The 21816-nt window shown below is 39.9% G+C and overlaps 1 protein-coding gene across 2 annotated transcripts in view; it reads left to right on the top strand.

Annotated features, from left to right (window-relative positions):
• Positions 1-6835: 6835 nt before the first annotated feature.
• Positions 6836-21816, top strand: part of RET (ret proto-oncogene) — a 324186-nt gene continuing 309205 nt past the window's right edge. For both annotated transcript variants that reach the window (XM_029609477.1, XM_029609476.1), the window contains exon 1: positions 6836-7914. In XM_029609477.1, coding sequence (XP_029465337.1) covers positions 7869-7914 — 46 coding nt within the window. In that variant the 5' untranslated portion in view covers positions 6836-7868. The remainder of the gene's footprint in view (positions 7915-21816) is intronic.

Here is a 21816-nt window from a genome sequence, read left to right as displayed (position 1 = left end):
CTTATTTGCCCCACAGAAGGGGTAAGATAGGAACAGGGAGATTAGGGGACAGGGGAAGGCCCAGGGAGGTAAAAATGTTTTAATTGCAGTCATGCAATTAAAGATAACCTTTAGTTATCTGGAAACCGATGTGATATCTCGATCGAATGTCGGTATACAAAATAAATAAATAAATAAATAAATAAATAAATAAAATGTGAGGGGGAGAGATATGAGGTAAGGGGAAAATCCTATGCAGGACCCTTCATTTTTCTTTTTTAATTTTTAAATATTTATTTCATTTCAATTTAATGAAATTAAATGAAATGAACATCAAACAAAATGAAAAAAAAAAAAACAAACAGCATTTTTTTTCCTGTACAAATTCCTATTATGCATAACCCTTATAGGCCAGTAGTTGTGAATGGTCAGGTCCAATAGCAGACTGAGTGCTTCTCATTGTGGGAAAGCAGCTATGCATCATGTGTTGTTCTGCAGTTTACAGAAGACAATTTAAAACCACGTGATTGTTTATAAAGACATAATCTTATAAGATCCTTGGTACTATAAGCTTGAGCATTCCTTCACTATTGCCTAGAATACTAACCACTTTTTCATTATAGGACTATTCCAATATATCATTTTTCCATTATATCACTATTCCATCATAGTGGGTGAGTAAGCTATTGAACATTTTTTTTTTACTGTTCAATTGTGGATAATTATTAACCACATAACATTCAGCTTAGCTACCATAGTCAATCATGCAGTATGTCTAAATGCATTTATACTGTAGCAGTAAAAAGATTTTGTCACCATTTGGTGGCACATATGAAATGACGGAGTCCCAGTTACGCTCCCAGTGGACTAATGGCCACATAATTTTAAAAAAGTAAAATTGTTCATCCTAATAAGAACCTTCACCAGAAAGAGCAATTACTGAATGCATAATGGAATGAAATAACCCTGTCAATCAGGTTATATCAGCATCATCTGTGTTAGTGACATTTTCTGCTTCAGCTCACTCACCGTTATCAGCTGAGCACTCAAACCAAACATTCAGATAGCTCAAAGGCAACACCGAAGCTGAAGGACCAGTAGCTACCACGTTGCTCAGTAAGGTCTTTGCCAAGGTATGACTGATACTGATAATGAGAAATGTGAAAAAAAATTAGCAGTGGTGGATCTTTCCAAAACAGATCTTCTTGATGTTTTCCCCATTGCCTTTATATGAATGTGAACATCAATCAGCCTTTACCAATAAGCAAAGTACTGTGTGCTTAAAACATTGTATAAAAGAAGTGGTTTAGAGAGAGATTTATTTGGTGGTTGACTAGAAGACTCTGCTAAGGGAATAAGGAGAATTTCCCAGAAAAGCAAGCTTATTTGGTTATGATTTTTCTCTGAGGCTAAACAGCTGTACTGGCATATTCATCCTTTTTTTACTCTTGTATTAACTTCTGCTTCTATTTCCTTGGACTATCATGGATTTCAAGGTGAATAATGCCTCTTCCACTGACCCATTTGAAACATGCACTACACTTTTCAGTAGGATGCATTTTTGAAAAGATTTACACTTTCAACTGAATGGCACAATAGGCATTTGTAGACTTAAATATTAGATATTTTTTGTAGATAAAATCCCTAGGGTTCCAGTACTATCAGTATAAAGAGAGAGTATAAATGGTAACAATGCTGAGATATCCAACAGTATTATCTTCTACATAAGAACATAAGAAATTGCCATATTAGGTCAGACCAAGGGTCCATCAAGCCTAGGATACAGTTTCCAACAGTGGCCAATCCAGGCTAAAACTACCTGGCAAGTATTCAAACACTGAGTAGATCCCGTACTACTGATGCCAGTAATAGCAGTGGCTATTCCATAAGTCAACTTGATTAATAGCAGTTAATGGACTTCTCCTCCAAGAACTTATCCAAACCTTTTTTAAACCCAACTACACTAATTGCATTAACCACATCCTCTGGCAACAAATTCCATAGCTTAATTGTGTGTTGAGTGAAAAAGAATTTTCTCTGATTAGTTTTAAATTTGCTACTTGCTAATTTCATGGAATGCCCCCTAGTCCTTCTATTACCTGAAAGAGTAAATAGTAAACCCATTCTAGATCTCTCATGATTTTAAAGACCTCTGTCATATCCCCCCTCAGCCGTCTCTTCTCCAAGCTGAACAGCCCTAACCTCTTTAGCCTTTCCTCAAAGGGGAGCTGTTCCATCCCCTTATCATTTTGGTCGCCCTTCTCTGTACTTTCTCCAGTGCAACTATATTTTTTTTTAAATGTGGTGACCAGAATTGTACACAGTATTCACCATGGAGTGATATAGAAGCATTATGACATTTTCCGTTTTATTAACCATTCCCTTCCTAATAATTCCTAACATTCTGTTTGTTGTTTTGACTGCCACAGCACACTGAGGCAATGATTTCAATGTTATCCACTATGACGCCTAGATTTTTTTCCTGGGTGGTAACTCCTAATATGGAACCTAATATTGTGTAACTACAGCAAGGGTTATTTTTCCCTATATGCATCACCTTGCACTTGTCCACATGAAATTTCATCTGCCATTTTGGATGTCCAATCTTCCAGTCTCGCAAGGTCCTCCTGCAATTTATCACAATCCGCTTGTGATTTAAATACTTTGAATAATTTTGTATCATCTACAAATTTGATTACCTCACTCGTCATATTACTTTCCAGATCATTTATAAATATATTGAAAAGCTCCGGTCCAAATACAGATCCCTGAGGCACTCCACTGTTTACCATTTTCAACTGCGAAAACTGACCATTTAATCCTACTTTCTGTTTCCTGTCTTTTAAACAGTTTGTAATCCATGAAAGGACATCTCATGTCCTTTCATGGATTACAAACTTTGTCAAACGCCTTCTGAAAATCCAAATACACAACATTTACCAGTTCACCTTTTATCCACGTTTATCAACCCCTTCAAAAAAATGAAGCACATTTGTGATGCAAGAATTCCCTTGGGTAAATCCATGCTGACTGTGTTCCATTAAACCATGTCTTTCTATCTTCTCTGTGATTTTGATCTTTAGAATAATTTCCACTATTTTCCCCAGCACTAAACTCAGGCTCACTTGTCCATAGTTTCCCGGATTGCTGCTGGAGCCCTTTTTAAATATTAGAGTTATATTGGCCAACCTCCATTCTTCAGGTACACTGGATGATTTTAATGATAGTTTACAAATTTTAACTAATAGATCTAAAATTTCATGTTTGACTTCCTTCAGAACCCTGGGATGCATACCATCCAGTCCAGGTGATTTGCTACTCTTTAGTTTGTCAATCTGGCCTACTACATCTTCCAGGTTCACAGTGATTTTGTTCAGTTCATCTGACTCATCTTCCTTGAAAACCATCTCTGGAACTGGTATTTCCCCAACATCCTCATTAGTAAACAGAAGCAAAGAATTAATTTAGTCTTTCTGCAATGGCCTTATCTTCTTTATGAGACCCTTCAATCCCTCGGTCATCTAACGGTCCAACCGACTCCTTCACAGATTTCTTGCTTCGGATGTATTTTAAATAGTTTTTATTATGAGTTTTTGCCTCTATGGTCAACTTCATTTGAAATTCTCTCTTAACCTGCCTTATCAGTGCTTTACACTTAACTTGACAATGCTTTTGCTTTTCCCTATTTTCTTCAGATGGATCCTTCTTCAAATTTCTGAAGGATGTATTTTTGGCTAAAACAGCTTCTTTCACCTCACCTATTAACCAAGCTGGTAATCATTTTGCCTTCCTTCCACCTTTCTTAATGTGTGGAATACATATGCACTGCACTTCTAAGATTGTTTTTTTAAACAATGTCCATGCCTGTTATACACTTTTAACCTTTGCAGCTGCACCGTTCAGTTTTTTTCTAACTACTTTCCTCATTTTATCGGTTTCCTTTTTGAAAATTTAGTGTTAGAGCTGTAGATTTACATATTGTCCGCCTTCTAGTCATAGTTCAAATGTAATCATGTTATGTTCACTATTGCCAAGTGGCCCCCACCACCTTTAATTCTCTCACCAAATTCTGCATTCCACTAAGAATTAAATCTATAATAGCTCCCTCTCTCATTGGTTCCTGAACCAAATGCTCCATGAAGTAGTCATTTATTCTTTCCAGGAACTTTATGTCTCTAGCCTGTCCTAATGTTACATTTACCCAGACAATATTGGGGTAATTGAAATCTTAATATTTAAAGGAGATTCAAAAAAGTTACCCAAAATAATAAAGTTAACAACCACAAGAGGGAACCCAAAAGGATTTTTACATAATGTAAGTAAGCCGAAGAAGGTGTCAGCAAGCTAGATGTTGTCTATATAAAACAGAACCAACTGATCTTTTCAATCATTCACCTTCATTGAAAAATCTTTTATTCAAATGTTAATCTTTTTAAAACAAAATTTTCTTTTTGCTTTCTTTTTGCTTTTTTCTTTCTATTTTTCTTTTTATAAAAAAATTGGCCTAATCCATTTCTACAAAAAATGGCCCAGTCCAGAGGAGATCAAAAAAACAACAGTCTTTAGCAGAACCATCCCAACATGGCCGATGTTTCACAATTATGCTTCATCAGGGGCACTTTAATTATTTTCATACAAGGCTGTTGCCGTTTTATTAACTGGACTTGACTATAACCATTTCAGTCGGGATTCAGCATCTCAACTGTCTCTTCACAAAGAGATTCACTTCCAGTCCTCTTCTACTGCAAAAGTTATGGGGCCTCTGGAAGCTGGGGCTATGGAGTTCAAAGCCTGGATCACTCACTGTGACCTCTCCCAGGGGATGCTGGGAGCAGTATGCAGATGAGTCTTCCAGTCTTCTTCTATTGCAGGGTGTGAGGCCTCTGGAAGCTGGGGTTGTGGAGTACATATAGGTCAACATTTCTCAAATGTGGCCATGAGCAAGAGTTGGTGGCTGAAATGAGGCCATCAAAAAGGTTGTTGTTAGAGCTCCTGACATAGGTCATGTGCAAAATGGTGTCCATGCAACTTTGCCTCATATTCAGTGGCACCCATGAATTCATGTGTTCTTGCAGCCTTTTGAGTAACTCTGAACACTCAATCTAAGTCACTGAGTTTTTTGTTATTCAGTGTCTATGAGGAAAGACCTTGATGAATCTGGCCCTTATAGTAAGGCCTTCAATGGGCCAGGCAACTCTGGGGCTGTAAAGATTCAAACCAAGAAAGCCGGAGCCGAAGTGCCTGCCTTGGGGCTGTGTGACCAGAGCAACCACACAAAGTGCCACACCCTGGCTGCCATTCTTCTCACCTATTCTCCCATCCACACTGGTCACCAACAGGGCTAAGGCTCACACAGGACACTTCTGTCTAATACAGCCAAGAAAACTGCTGTACACTTGAGGAGAAGAAGAAGAGCACAGTATGTTTTAGTCTTCTTAGAAAATTGTCAAAGCTACTAAGCTGAGCAAATCTGAACTGAGGCGGGGGAGGGTTGGTTTGTTTTAGAAATGTTGTTTTAAAGGACAGGAATTATTACACTTTTAATATATGAAATTATTTAGGAAAAACCTGTAATTTCCCTATTCATTTATTATTGAGAGTTTTAAACACAGCACAGGTGCATTGCTTGTACAATTCCAGTTCACCTTAGTCCTTCCCCTTAGGGGGTCTTTTCACTTAACCTTTGACTTCTTTATTATAAACACATTAAATGTATGCCCCAGTACTTTCCCCATCCAGCTCTCTTATCTGAAACAGGAAGGTCAGGACAGCAATCTGTGACTACAATCTTTCCACTGACATCTTGGGACTGCAGGGTTTCTTTTATTGCAAAGGATGTAGCTCAGGGGGGGGGCTCCCAGGAATTGAAAATGTTTTGTGAATCTTTTTAAACCATTTGTTTTCCAAATGGCTTTTAGCAGATCATACCCACTGACTGCTGTGCTAAGGAGAATAATATGTTGTTAAGTGTTCTTCACTTGTGGTTTAAAAGTGGCATTTCAGTAATAACCAGGGTGGATGCTGCAAGCTGTGTACTTTTGGTTGGTTGCCAGGTGTAGTGCAGTATATGCAATCTCTCTTTCAGACATTAGAGAGAGGGGCATACTGCAAGCACACTTTCATCCTGCCAATGATTAATTATTCAACAAATTTAATGTATTTGGGGAGGGTGTTTTAATTCAATATATTGGAAAGTCCATTTCATTATTTGCCATGTATCCATGAGACCCATTTCTCTCTCATTCTCTTTTGGCACCTGGTTCTGATCCTGCTCCTCTGACTTTTTTTCTGCTCTCAAAACTGAGCTCATGGCTGTCTTGTTTAGATGCTGACATCAGTTAAAAAAAAAAAAAAAAAAGCAAAAAACGAATAATTTCCACTGGCCTACTATGTTAATCCGATTCTTCTTTGATTCACCTTTCTGGTTTCCATCTTCCCTCCGCCTTTATGGTTCAATCCATGTTTGTGGCACTCTTAAAAATAGTAAACTTATTTTATTCTTGTGGTGAAGAAAGATGTTTTATTTATTTATTTTACAGCTATAGGCTTTTAAATCGATTTCCCTTTTTTGAATTCCCTTTTCCCATGTCCTTTATTTGATGTTCACATTATCAGTCTGCAGCTTCGATTTCAAGCCTTGACAGCCTGGATTTGAGTTCCAGTCGGATCCCTCCAAGCATCCGCCCCTGCGACCTGCCTGCCTTCTCCACGGCTTTGGTTGTGCCTATCTCCTGTCGTTAACATCAGAACGGTATTGTTTTTTTTCTCCTCCCTCTTCCCTCCTCCCATGTGTCTCTGGCTGCAGTTTATTAATTAATCTGGGTGTAGCTGAGTGTCCATTTGCTGCTCGGGCGATTTAGTCACAGCTCCACCGGGAAGGGAAGAGCCTTTCAGCGCTACCAGATCCTTCAGGAAACCTGCAGCTCCTTCAGGGAAAAAGCGATCCGCGTGGCCGTCCAGGACCCATCCCTGTTGGCCCTTTCGGCAATTTTCCAGCAGCCAGCCGGGCTAGAAAGTGCCTGCAAATACTCCACAAGCCTCCACCCTCACCTACATGATCCACTGCAAGAAAGGAAAAAAAGCAAACGGAAATTAAAAATGGGGGAAAGAAATCACTTGAGCTAGGAAGCACAACCCGGCAAGGATTAAGACATAATATTCAATACACTTAGAGATAGTACTCCCCTCTATTAAGAGCAGTTCAAGAGGATCAACAGTTGCTGCTGTGCTGAGCATCCTTCCTAAATGCCTCCTTGCAAAAAGCAGCAAAACTGCATCAGCGTATGGGCTGGGATGTGGCTGTGCTTTCGCTCTGATCAGTTTGGTACCTCGGGGTTTCAAAACTGAAATTTGTTTCCTGGAGGTAAAACACACCCACACCCACACCCACACACCCACAAAATAAAACAATCTAAAAGAATCACTCCAGAACAAGATATTCGGCTCAGAAGACTTAATGAAAGAGCGACAACTCCAGCAGCAGGACTCTCAAAGCTTCTAGGTCTGCTTTGAAAAGGCACCACCAGGAGGGTCCGGAGAAGCAGCGAGCGGCCGGGTGTCTGATGTGAGCAGGTTAACTTGCAGCTCTCTCTCTCGCTCTCTCTCACTTCGCCTCCCTCCCCTCCCTTGTACTCAGCATCATCATCTCCCTAACACGCCGAGCAGAAAGGGCACGGGCAGCGCCGGGAAAACGTTGGATTCAGACTATGGGGCAGCCCGACTGAGGAATTACATGACAGGTCGTCTCAATTACGGGAAAACACAGTTGTAAGATTTTGGAGGAAAAAAAAAAAAACAACAACAACCCACTAACTCATAGGCATAGAAGTAGTTTTTCTTTTCTACTTCTAGGCTCGGGGGTAAAAGCAACTAAGGATTAATTAATAAGGATGCCCTTCCTAAAGTGGGCGGTAGGTTTGCTCCTCTCCTCTGAAGGTAGGTGTTTTTGGAAATTAGTCTTTGTGAAAGTTGCATCTGCTGCTTGGTTATATCTCTTGTGATATCTTAGCAAAAAAAAAAAAAAAATCTTGAATTGTGGTGTGCATTTTAGCTTTAAAACAATAACCAGTTAGACTTCTTAGATGCTAGTTTGTTAAAAGCAGATAAAGTCTGCGGTAGGTTTCTGTATTAAACAAGAGTTGTGAAATGTTCTCATTTCTGGCCCCAGATTTTTTTTTTTTTAATATATTAGACAACAATATTTTGGTTAAAAGCACTAATACATGAAAAATCCTGGCTGGCCCGGAGCTGGGATGCAGTTTTCAGCAGCTGTTAAGTTTATAGGCAAACAGAAAAAGCCTTCTATTCTTCTTATCTCCATGTGCCTATGTTTGCTAAGGCAGGCTTGATGAACAGGTGAACAAATCAATGCGTTTTTTTTTATGTACTTTGTCACACTGTATGAACCACAAGGGAGAAAAATAAAATATGCAAATATTTTAGCTGAAATGATTAAGCTATTTGATTAATTTGAGGAGCAGCTGCTCCAGCTCTGCCTTGATTTTTGAATTCTGTTGCTTGTTCTTTGTGCCTGAGAACTCTTAGGCTGCCCATTCCCTGTTCTTGTCACCAAATAATTGTAAAATTTGCTTGGTATTTGTCTAGTCTTAGAGTAAAACTAGTAGGTCTTACTGCCCATTCATCGCATCATTCTGATGCTTTAAAATGTTGGTGAAAGTAAACATATTTTGCATACTTTATTTCTATTCAGTTCTTTTTGTTTTAAGAATGTATTCACTACTGGGTGGGCAAGAAGTGGGACAAGAACCCATAGATCCTGCTAGATGTTTTTGGATTTTACAAAGACATTAAAAGTGGGGCCAATATACAGCAGAATACATCACTTTAAAACTTTTCACATTTGTATTTGCAGAAACCATATTTAAAATTATTCTGTAATTTAAATTATTGTAAGGAGACCAGTTATCCTTTTCATGGCATTTCTTCTATTTTTGCAATTTCAAAGTGTATATAGATAATACTAATACGTTTTTCTTGTTGACAAAGTCAGCAGGTTGATATGCCCTTTACAAATTTATGTAAAAATATTTTGATTGGCTGTTCATGTACATGGGGTATTTACAAGTGAAATGCTAGACAATGTGAAATGCTACCTCCGCGAGCCCTTAGCACACTTCACTATAAAGCCAGTACGGACAAACATTTTAGCACTAGGCCAGAAGCAATCACAATATTCAATATAATTACTGTTTTAAAAAATATATATATCTTACTGCAGAAAACAATCTATTCAGATAGATATAATTGCAGCTAACATTGTCTTTTCTAATGTATCAGTATTTTTGTGCTGATCTTGCTGCTGTTAGTAACAGTTTGGCTAGACATCAACATTCGGTATACCCATAGGAGAGTAGTTCTCAGTCATTTTATGATAGTGCTTGGACCACGGTATTCATGAAGCATTCATACCACGGCCAAAGAGGAAGATCAAGATGGGTATTAAAGCTTTTAAGAAAATGTTCATTTCCATTTTAGGTTCTCTTCTTCCAGCTTTGTTAATGTGTCAGTGACATAGTTCAAAGACATCTTCATTTTCCAGATACCTTTTTTTTTTTACCTGATTTCTTTTTAAAAAGATATTTTCATCTATTACAGTTTCTAATTTATAGTAACCTTCGCCCCTATTTTTTTTTCTTTGCCACAACTGTTTATTTCAATGCAAAAGTAAATACTTTTAAAGGAAGTTCTAGCCAGTTTGGTTACTTGACTTAAATATACTTGGATAAACTTAAAAGTTTGTTATTCACATTAAAGTCTGTTTATAAGTGATGGTACTGCTTCCTGGAAAAAAGTAATATGGAAGTGCAGAGCCCCTTGTCCTCTAGGGCCTCAAACAGGACCCGTGTGCAGAATATCCAGCATGAATATTCACATCTGTAAACCAGGTTAATTTGCATAATTGGATGACGCAGAAAACCAGACCTTTTTGCTTCCCTGTAGGACTAGGGTTGTGCACCCCTAATTTATTAGAAATGCTAATGTTTGTGGTTTATATTTTTTTTATTCAGAGAGAGAGGTGGTGAAGTCTAATGGCTCTTGTTCATTCATTTAACTGTGAGATAAGCACCTATGAAGGCTCCCGATACTTTGGCATTCAGATCCTACTCTGCCCCTGACTTTGCATAACCTGGGATAGATCATGGTCTCTCTGTGCCTCAGTTTCCTTAATCATACTCAAGCATAATTCCTTCTTTTTTGCTCTTTTTTTTTTTGGAAGTGATGGCACAGAAATTGACAACCAGGCTTTCCACAGGAGACAGGCTTCCAAAGCTTTAATTTGTAGAGTGCCCTGAGATTCAATTAGGATGAAATTGAGACACAGCATAAAAATTCACATTTTTTTATTCTGGTGCCTGGTAACTCGTCGAGAAATGCCCCAAAACTTGGGCACTTTAAAATAACCATAAACATGTAAGCACCATCAGGCTTGAATTATCATACTTAACTGAGCCCTGGACATATTAGTAATGCTGTCTATGTTAGGCCTTTATTGCTGGGGTAAAGTATTGTCTGGTCAGTGATGAAGTTTAATATTAATATTGATGTGCGTCCGACACTCATTTCTATTTTCTCTGTGCACTGAGCAGTGGAGTGTTGTCGTCAGTCCTGTTGTGCTTTCGATATATTAGCAAATCCTCCAGTTATAATGAGCTTTAACCTACTTAGAAACTGGAATGCCCCTAACCTGCTGCTGTGTAAACACCGCAAGGACAATGAAACAATAGTTAATCTGTTTTCTCTGCACCTGTCTCCAGAGATAAGTGCAGGGACCTCACAGCACTAATTTTATGTCCCAGTGTTTTTGAACAAGGGCTTGATGAAATCTGAAGTTTCTTTGCATGCCAAAAACTTCTTTAAAGCATAATCCCCTTCTGAAACATCTCCTTCAAAGAGGCACAGCCTGCCCTGCTTCATCTGTTTGTTCAGGATTAGACCAGTGAGTACCCAAAAGATACAAGTGGTGGCCAAATTCTGTAACATATTTTCTTTAAACTGTTGTTTTGCCTCATTGTTTATTCCCAAGTCTCCATACTACATCCTCTAGAATCTAAAAAGAAAAAGATTATAAAGTGAATATTTGGATTTTCAAAGCTTAGATAATACAAAATTACACAAAGGTCTGGTATCTTGTTCCTTGTTCCTTATACCCACATGTCTGCATGACACAATTGCCACTTCTAAACTTCATCTGTATTTTTATCATTGCTATTATCTGAGGCATCAGAGAACATTAGAGTTTTGCAATACTGCAAAACAACTTTCTCAAGCTTTTACAGAAGTGCAAATATTGGACTGCGACAATAACATTTTTATTGTACCTGAATACTACTAATGCTGTAAGCCACTTTGAGCAGTAATTGGAAAAGCAAACTAAAAATACAAAATTATTATTTTTCAATTACTAAATGACATTATTCCTGGTGAAAGTAAATGATTTCATAATTTCTGCAGACCTTAATACCAACTAAATACAAACTAAGAGAATGTTTTCCTCCTCCGTGAGCATGCTTTGTTTTCAGAACTGTTTGCTGGTTACACATCAGATGCCTCTTTTGTTCTTTGTCACTAGCTTAGTAGCTTCTAACAACGTCAGAAGAATTTAATGCAAAGAATCTTTAAGTTTGAAAGACCCTGTTCACTAATGAAACACTATTTCACAGTTCATAGCTCTGCTACATCTTCCTTAGCCTAACACAACTTATTTCAGTGATATTTTGTACCCAATAGTGCAAAAAGGCTTACTGTTTTTGTTTTTATGATGTAAAAACATTCATAAATTTAGAAAAAAAACAATCAGCATATTTGCATTTTTCCATATGGCAATGTAGTAAAAGAACATATGTGAAATGCATTTTTAGAACAGATTATATTGTTTGGTAATCTGTCTTACACTAAGTTTAGCTGTCAGCAAGTTTTTTTTTTAATAAGAAAAATGACACAGCCAGTTAATGCCTAGTGCTCATCGGCATCATTATATATCAATCTATACCCACCCTTGCCTGAGAAATTAATTCAAGATTAGGTGACTTTTTTCCTATGTTTTTCAGTACCAGATAATTATCTCTAAATGCTTGGCATTGCCTAGAGAAGATTACTGGGCCCAAGTTGGCAATATAGTGAACTTTTCAATACTGGCAAACATTTAAGACTCAGAGATATGATTTGAAATGGGCAACTTAAACTACATGTTTGGAAGTCACATCTATCTATCTCTTAATGATTCCATGCAAACCCCAAATCCCATTTTATTCCATGAACATTTTATTCCAAGTCAATGATTCCGTGCAAACTCAAAATCCCATTTGATTGTGTATTCTACCATATTCTGCCCCCCTCCCCTCTCAGTGCCCTCACCCCTTATCCTCAGTGCTAACACTGTACTTTGTTTGTTCCTGCTTTTTGCCTCAATATATTCAACTGAATAACATGTATCCTGTTTGATGCTTACTGTAACCTTGTAGATAATGCTTCTTATTAGTCCTTTGGACAACTGTTCATTTGTTTTGCGCTGTCCTTTTTTTCCTCCCTTCTCTTTTCAGAGTTTTTCACTTCCTCGCTGTCCCTTTTCCCCTTCCCTGTTTATTTTATTTCTCCTCAGTTTTATGTAAACCGCTATGGTATAAAAACCTATTAAGTAAATAAATACATGTTGTAAACTCATTGTTAAAGGTTGCAAGTCAGCGCCAAAGAAACATGCAATGCACACATCGCAGAGCAGATGGAATTCAGAAAAGTGATGTAAAAATTGTTCTAGAATTCCAAAGACAAGTTTGATTTTGCAAATGATCTTTGCTATTCAGCAAATAACAGGAAGTGCAGCTTTAAATGGCAGGAAACCTCAGAATCATATTCCTCCCAAAGAAAATGATTAATATTCAGGAATAGTCATAAAAACAATGCTGTCACACCAACACAGTGATAAAAAGAGATCTGTGCAAAGATCCAACATTTCAGTCCCATACTGGCGGGTTTGTCAGGGTAAAAGCACAGTAGTAATAATACTTTAATTATAGGGTATTTAACAACTGTCATTCTTAGTTATTATTTTAATATGAGTATTGGTTTTACTGAAATACTAGATCCCTTCATTGGGCCTTATATGGTGAAGTTATTTTTTACATTGGCATGGAATGTGGGAAAAGTCCTTTTGAATAATACCCATTGTGTGCTTCATATATGAAAAGGCCTCAGGGATGTCTCAGGTAAAGATGCATAAAGAACTTCAGTTTGCATTTTACAGTGCATCCTTGGGAGAAAATTTCTAGTCTTCCATGAAGCTAACAATAAAAGATCTATTGATCTGGCCTGAATGCTCAGTGGCAGTGTTGCACATTGCCATGCAGAGGACCTGGGTTTAATTCTCAGGTCACGTTGATTGCTCCTGGGGTTAACTGGGGATGCTGCAGAGGAAACGTTCACAACCCCTGGGACAAGAGAGTCCCAGTCATTGAACAACAATGCATCTAGTGGCTGGACTTTGGATCTGTGATTGCAAGATTTTGGGAGGAGCTCTTGTGCATAGCCCCCAGCCAAGGACTGGGCTGAGTTTGAAGGGGATATTAAATAGGAGAAAGTCCTGGGTAATTGCAAATGAAGGTTCCTGGCTCCATAGCCCAGCAGAGGATGGTTCTCATTGAGTTGGAAGCCCAAAGATGCAGGAGAAAACTGCAGACCAACCATAAATAAATAAAGGATATATTTTCACGAGTGCCTCTCTATATATTCAGTAACTCATTTGAGAGAGATCCCCAGTAGTCCATATACCTTAAAATAGCCATAAGATGGCCATCTGTTTTGTATATAGCATGACAGTTCCATATTTTAATTAAAATCGTCCTGCACAGATGTAATTAGTCAATCAAATGCTTTTCAAAAGGATTTTATAGTGGGGTCCTAATTCTGACCACATATGTTCCAAAATATATCTCACAACAGAATTGGAAAATTGTCACCTTAAATATCAGGGAAACAAAGTAATTCTTCAACTTAAAAATGTAGCGATAGAATCAATTTAACCCTTAGGTCATGGATTTAAGGGATTTCTCTAATTTTGTATTTATAAGGAAAATGTGCTTTCTGCATTAATTTGAAAGAGATTATTTCTAAGACAAGATGCCTGTCATGTCTTTTCTAATGCCCATGCACAGGGAGTAGCCTGGATTTTGCAAAGATAGAGAGTTTCATGAAATGCAAACTTTGATAACATTTCCTGAAAGTTTTCCTGGGTGGGAAAGAAATAATAAACCCAGCAATGTCCGGTATATTGGAAGAAAATCGGTTCTACAGACCATCAGAATCGCAGCTTCTGATGAGTGTAAGTTTTGTAGTCATTGCTGTCTTATCAACGATGCTAAGGATTGGGATTTCTTTTATGCTTCTATCAAAATTTCTCATGGGGGGGGGGGGAACCTAACTTTATATAAGGAGTACTCTAGCCTACAACATTTTTGAACCATGTAAATGTATATTCTGCTTTGGTTTTGCGGTGATATTCAACTCTGTCTGGTAAAGAGGTCCTTCTGCGTATTGATTGGAGATCATAATGCATATTTATTCAGAAAAATATGTCTTACTGGCTACACAATCAGTGATGCAATGAATACATATTATAAAGTAAACTGGAACCATTTACCGTATTCATGATAGGTGAAAGGTTATTAATACCAAGGCTTTTTTTTTTTTTTTTCAATTACTGACCATAAATGAATTTTTCCTGCTTCGTTTAATTGAATAAGGAAAAGCCTGGACTTTTTTTTCCTTTTCAGTGGGGATTGAAATGATCTGAAGCAGAATGACCCGTGGCACCCCTCCACCTTTCAATTCTCTATTTCTGTTGACCTCAGATAACTATTACAGAGTTAGTTCTTAATATTTAATCAGTGATAGATTCTTGTCGGAGTATCATTTTTGTCATCTTTGTGCATTCCATCAAAAATTAATGGAGTTAATGGTTTACTGCTATATGTACATTGTAATTCAATTGTGCTTATGTATTGTAATGCATTCCTCTGAGAAAAGACACAACAGAAATGGCAACTTTATATGAAAAAGGCACAAGTGTGTAGCCTATACGTTTCTGATCATATCTTTCTAGCCTAATGAATGGTTAAAATCATCACTTTTTCCACATTTCAGTATTGCAGTGAAAATAACCTGGTTTGAATTGGGGAATTTCAGATTTTTCCCAGATCTATTGGTTAAATCTATGATTTCCCTGAGACCTACAGAAACTCCAACGTGAATTTGGAAAAGCTGTTTTCAGTTTCTGGAAAATCCAAATTGGATTTGCTAAGCCTATGAAATCTGCTTTGGCTTATTTGAAGCTCTGTAGTGTATAATTTTAAAAACAGAAAAAGACAGTTGTTGAGCTGACTCAACAAATCTACTCTCTGCTGATGTCAGTGAAAGAACAAACGCATTCTGAGCTTCATCTTCTTCTTTCACTGTGCAATAACTAGATCTGTTGTAATAGTTTTAGGCAAAAGATTGAACATCTATAACTTGCAAGTGAGAGAACAGCTAAATATACAATGCAGAGCTGTCAATTTTACAGAGTGACTTTTACTACCCAAGGGGCTATTTAATCTCAGTGCTGTTACTCTGCATTATATTCATGCTAGAAGAATGCCAATCATAAATGACAGGATGTGAGAGTTTCAGATTTTCATGGTTTAGTATGCACACAGTCTGTTCCTTCTGAGGACTGGAAAAATGTAGTCCATAGAGTACCCACAATTCTATACTTTGTGGGTGTGTCTGTATTGTATATGTTTGCTCAATGCCCAGTCTTTTCTTTCCCTCATCCTCCTTTCAATCTGCAGTCCTTTCTCTCCTTCCGAGCCCTCCACCCTCCAACCTTAATTATACTCCTCTCCAACCACCAGTTTCATTTTTCCATCTCAACAGAATAGGTAGACACCTTCCCCAGTATCAGTTTCCTGCCTCACTTCCACTGCCTGTGTGTTTGTCTGTGTGTTCCTCTGAATGTGTACAGGGAAACTTCTCAGCAACTCAAAGAGAAACACAACTGGGGCTTTCAGTCACTGGCTGGAAAAGTGGATGCCTGGTTACTAGACAAGTGGTTCACAAGCTGATTGGTCAACAAGAGACTTTATGACATGAGAGTCCTTTTTTTGAAGGTGTGACAGACAAAAAAACAGACTTGTATTTATACAGGATTTTATCAGTTCAGAGAAGGAACATACAGGATCCAAGCAGAGAGAGAACCAATCCCAGAGGGATAAGTGAAACTGTATCTTCACAAAAAAAAAAACAAACCACAACTCCACACAGCTTCATACACATACACACACACACACCACACACACACCAAAACTAAAGTTTATCTGGCTTGCTTGAAATAATTCTTTACTATAATGAGTTTAATAGTCCATGTTAGGGATATGCTGTCAATGGAAATTGCAAATTTCAACAAACTTTTCTTTCATTGCAAAAAAAAAAAAAAGCAGCAAATGAAATTTCATTTGTTTTCACTTTAAAAAAATATTTAGGCCTATGGCCAAACAAACAAAAAGTTCATCCCTCTCCCAGCACTTTTATAATCTCTACCTCTACCCCTCTACTCCCCTCCTTGTATCTTACCCCGTCCAGTTAGAAAATGAGACAGGAGCGATCCCCAGTTACTCCTGTGCTACTGGTGCCATAGTCCAAAAATGGCACCGGACAACCTGTGATTATGAGCCATTTTGGACTGCGTCCATATTCCAAAATGACATACAGGTCAGCCAACACCTTTCAGAATTACAGCACTGGCAGGGCCAAAATGACTGGGGCTTGTTCCTGCCTCCTTTCCACTCAGGATGGGGTAAGATATAGGGAAGGGGGATGAAGAGAGGGCTGGCAGGGGAGGGGAGTTTTATGGTGCAGGTTTTGCTTTTACTGCATGTTGTAAAATAACATACACACTAATACGAAATGAAACAAATTTAAAAAAAAGAAAACTATTCCCTGCTCTCATAAAACAAAAAAAGTAACGAAAGAAAACAAAGCCTCCTGTACACTCCCCCTGAACGTTAGCGTGCTCCCTGCTAAACCAGTTGGACAGTGGGATACAGAAGGATCTCATGCTGTAATACAAATCTTTATTCCACACCAGTTAAGAGAGAACTGATTGTAAGGTTACTTGACTACTGCTTTGGTCTGGAACATTGTAGGCAGTTTTCCAATACAGTAATGACAGCAGAAGGTAATCGCTGCTTCTACCAAAGATATTTTTGGTACTAGAATTCACAAAAAAAAACCCATACAAAGGAAGCAAGTGGGTGAAGCAGTAGTAGCAGTAGGGTAGTTTGCTGCCCTGGGGAACCTTTTAAACGGGTAACTTTCAAACAGCCCACATACTGCTAAACTCTGTGGGTAATTCTCTGCTCTAACGTGCAAGCACCCCAGACTTTAGTCTGAATTTTCAAAGCAGACTTATGCGTATGTATTTGCTTTGAAAATGTGCATGTTTGTCCATTCTGGGTGTGTGTATGGGGGGTGGAATACACACACATAGAAAGTGACACCAGGTCAGAGCAGTGAGGCTTTCTCCATGTATATTTACCTGCATACTTTTGAAAACCCCATAACACTCTTAGTTGCAGTGCGCATGAAATTCAGTTTTGCCTGTACTTTTCCGCGCACAAGCCTTGGGATGATTTCCAAAGCACCGCCTCGGATTTTATATGCAGAAAGCACTTTGAAAATCGACACCACCCCCCCCCCCCCCCAAGTGGATATTTGGCACAGAACATAGTGGGGTGAATTTCCAAAACCTTTTACATGCAAAAACACATGGGCTTATGCAGATAAATGGCTCATTATAAAATTGCTCAGGGTTTGTCTGCGCAGATTGACTTCACACGTACTTCATGCTCCCAGCCCCGCACCAAAAAAAACACCAAACATCTGGGAAGGGAGTTGGGCTGGAGTTGGGCTTGATGTACATAATTGTGCGCGTAAGTTCATGTGTGCAAATTACTCATTTCAAAGAGCAGGTGTAGCCTTGTGTGGCCTACTTTGGTCCTGTAGGTTTTGCATATATTTCAAAGCAAACTTACGCAGATGAGTTCACTTTGAAAAATGATGTCACTTATGTGTGTGGCCGCCACATAAGTTACCCAAGATGTCATAAAATGAACCCTCAATATACATTGGCCCAGTTTGGATCAATGTAAAGTTTAATACCTCTGATTTACCACCCTCCCTGTTACAGCAGAGCATGCAAGTTTACTTTACAGCAGTGGTTCTCAACAGGTGTGTCGGGACACACTGGTGTGTCGCGAGGTCCTGGGAGGTGTCGCGGGGCCAGCAGATAGCTCTCTCCTTATCAGCCCGGGTGGGAGTCGGTTGACTTCTCTTACATTGGGCCTGATGGGAGGCTAATCTCACTTCCTTCTCTTCTTTCTGGCCCAGTGGGAGGCTGTTTCCTCCTTCACCCAGATCAAAGTGAGACATTGGCAGCTCCTTCTGTTCTGGGCCTGATGGGATGCAAACTTTATCTTCCCCTGCTGAGTCTGGGAGCGATGCTGCTGCTGATCTCTTCACCCTGTGGAGGGTGGGGGGGGGGAAAGGAGGTTGGGGATGCTGGGAAGATGCAGGTGGAACAGAGAGGGAGGGTGGGGGCTGCTGAGCAGGAAGGGGTGGGAAACATGGGGGTCGGGTAGCTGGACAAGCAGGGAGATGGGGAGAGAGGGAGCACAGGGAAGAGGAGGCGCAGGGGTGTCAGGAATGCTGGGCAGGGATGTGAGTGTGAGCGGATGAATGAAAGGGAGTAATTGGGAAAAGTGAAGGATGATGGAGACATGGAGGGAGAGTGACAAGGGGTGCAAGAGCCATAATATGTCAGAAGGAATGCACATTCCCAAAACTATCTTTGTACTTTGCTTAGTGGAGGGGAGGATATGGATTTGTTTCTAGCTCTCCAGTTTTGCACTGCATGCAATGTGAATTTTTGAGGTTTCCATTCTAGTTTTTGTCTCCACATTTGTAATTTCTGGTCATTTATTCTGTATTTGGTGAAGGTCGGATCTATATGTGTGACAGAGGTGAGGTATTTTACTAGAAGGTAGGGATTTGTATCAATCTTCTTTGTTGCGTTTTCTCATTCTCAATAGAACATGCATTGGTGCAGCACTGCTGCCTTTTCATAGGAAGGGCGACTGCTGTTTGAGTTCTTGGAATTAGTGTTGCAATGCTATGGAAGGTTTGCTACACAAGTGCTGAGTGTTTTTTTTTTCAGGTTTTATATTTTACAATGTGCCTGGTAGTAAGGGAGCTTGTGTTTCTATTACTGAGATAGCAGCAGAATCAGAACATCTTTTTTATACAGAGAGTTGTATTTGAAATATCCTAGTTCTGCTCTGCAGCATTGTTTGGGGATGGGGTGGTGAGTGGAGCCAGTGCGGGTTCCTGTGGATGCAGAGTATAAGTTTCCATTTAGCCCTGTGATGGTCAGGTGTTCAGTGTGTCATGCCTGTAAGCATTATTGTTGTGTTACTGACGAGAATGTGGACCCCCTTTGTCCGAGGTGGAGTTGGCGCCACCAGAGAGGGTGAACCCCTGCAGGTGCCCACCGTTGGATGGTGAGGCCGGGCTGTTGCAGGGGCCGGCTGGAGCTTTGCCAATACCAACCCTGTTCCCCGCAGGTTGAGCCCTTGGGTGCAGGGACCGGCTGGTCTTAGATGGGCCCCTGTGAAGACAGTAGAATAGCAGCCGGAAGAATAGTCCGAAGTCAGTCCAAGATCAGCAGCAAGAGGATCGCCGATAGCCAGGAGAGTCACCGAAAGCCAGTCCGAGGTCAGAAGCCAGAAGATCCATCCGAAGGAACCAGAGGATGGGAACAGGAGCAGGTGCAGGGCTTGGAAGGCAGGTGCAGGGCTTGGAAGGCAGGTGCAGGATTTGGAAGGCAGGAGCAGGAACCACGGCACCAAAGAAGCACAGAAGACCTCACCGAAGCGAAGCAGACTCGTTGCCAAGTCGAGGAACATGAAGAGGAGGCTCCAATAAATAGTTCCAGGCACCTGACGTCATCCAAGAGGCTGGGCTGCTTCAATCGGTGCTGGCCCTTTAAAAGTGCTCAGGAGGTGCAGCCGCGCACCTAGGGAGGGCCTGACCTGGAAGGACTGCAGGCGGCGTCAGCCAGTGGCGTTGAGCCATGAAGCTGGAGCTGGGGGCTGCCGTGGGAAGCAGTTTCTTTAGCTGCAGTGCCACGGGAGAGGACAAGGCTGGCAGCGGGCGGCGGGGCCGTCTCCCCGCTGTGCTCCCGACACCTGCAGAAGTGGTAAGGGGGGCCGGCCGCGGCCATCCATGGCCGGCGCGCCTAACAATTATCTGCCAGGTGTGTCCCAATAGAAAAAAGGTTGAGAACCACTGTTTTAGAAAACTGAGAACCCTAGATCTAGCCTAGAGAAAAATATTGTTTCTAAAAGACTGCACACAGTTAATATTTCTAATATATTAATGAAAATGCAAACCTTTATTTTACATTCTGTTAACATAAATGTTCTTCTCTCTCTCCTCTTCCCTCTGTTCTGCTTTCCAGGAGGAAAACAATATTTGTGCACTGGGGGAAGGGAGAACAAATCAGCACTTAATCCCTTATGGGGAAATGGCAGTGACCTTTCCTAGTAAAAATAAAATCTACATACGCTATCTTGTGCACACATACAGAGGCACATTATCTATCCTCGCCTTCAAATTTTAGCTTCCATTTTCAAGACTAGCACCAACAGTGACCCCATCTGGTTGATTAGCTGAAAATGTGATAGTGACAAAGCCCTAGAAAGTCAAATATTCTGTGTTTTCTTATTGATCAAGAGTTGTGTGCCAGCTGAGTGTACCACATTTCTGTAGCCTCGGTGCTGAGGCTTTCTTAATGCACCTCTGGGAATATACTGTATATGCCTGATAGAATAGAACAGCAAAGGAGGACTGTAAGGCCCACCCAGTCTGCTCAATCTAAATTCTTTACCGTAAACAACAGTTGATCTCTGGCTTTTCTTTCACACTAAGGTTTCTATGTGCTTATACTGTGCCTTCTCCAATTCTGTTACTATTTTTGCCTCCAAAGCTATTTCATATATCTGTCACCCTTTCTGTCTTGCATCCACCCTCTTTGAATCTCATATATAGTCTTTCTGATTTTATCACAAGCATGAGACTTTAAGTATTATATAAAATATGAGATTTAGGGACCTACATAGTAAGCTAGGTGAAATGTGGAAGGTTACCATGGGCGACCTTCCAAATTTAGCACCCACTGTAAATACAGGTTTATGATAAAATTCATGAAAAGTATGATTGTGAGTGTCCCAATGGTAAAAATACTAGTCCTGCAGTAAAACTGATCATGGGCACAATTACGATAAGAAAATAGTTGCCTCCTCCTGTGCAATTGTAACATGCCATGTAGGTGCAAGGAGCCCATATCCTCTCTCTTTATTCAAAATTGTCCCCAGTAATGATGACCCCCATGTAAAATGTTGGCACAGTTAGTATATAAGAGTAATGGCAGTTAGGACTATATTACCTCCTTATTAGGCTCTAGGCAAACCTTCATTCACGATCCACTTCCCCACTGTGAGCTCCATTCACTCCCATTCAGCAGCTCACCTCTGCTGAAGCAGACCAGGTGAAGCTGTACATGGGCTGGTCCCACGAGCACCGATGGCAGAAGGTAGTGATTGTGAGGACGGAGCCAAAGCACACCAAAAGACCCCCTCCATGGGCTACTATGGGGCTAGTAACTTGTAACTTGCTTGCTGCTGGCATACTCTGCAGCTTCCCTGGGCTTCTGCTGGGGATGGAGGTGGC

The sequence above is a fragment of the Rhinatrema bivittatum genome, chromosome 7, assembly GCF_901001135.1.
Source record: "Rhinatrema bivittatum chromosome 7, aRhiBiv1.1, whole genome shotgun sequence".
Taxonomy (NCBI): domain Eukaryota; kingdom Metazoa; phylum Chordata; class Amphibia; order Gymnophiona; family Rhinatrematidae; genus Rhinatrema; species Rhinatrema bivittatum.
Note: the sequence above shows the minus strand (reverse complement) of the source record. Positions and strands in the feature narration are given on the sequence as shown.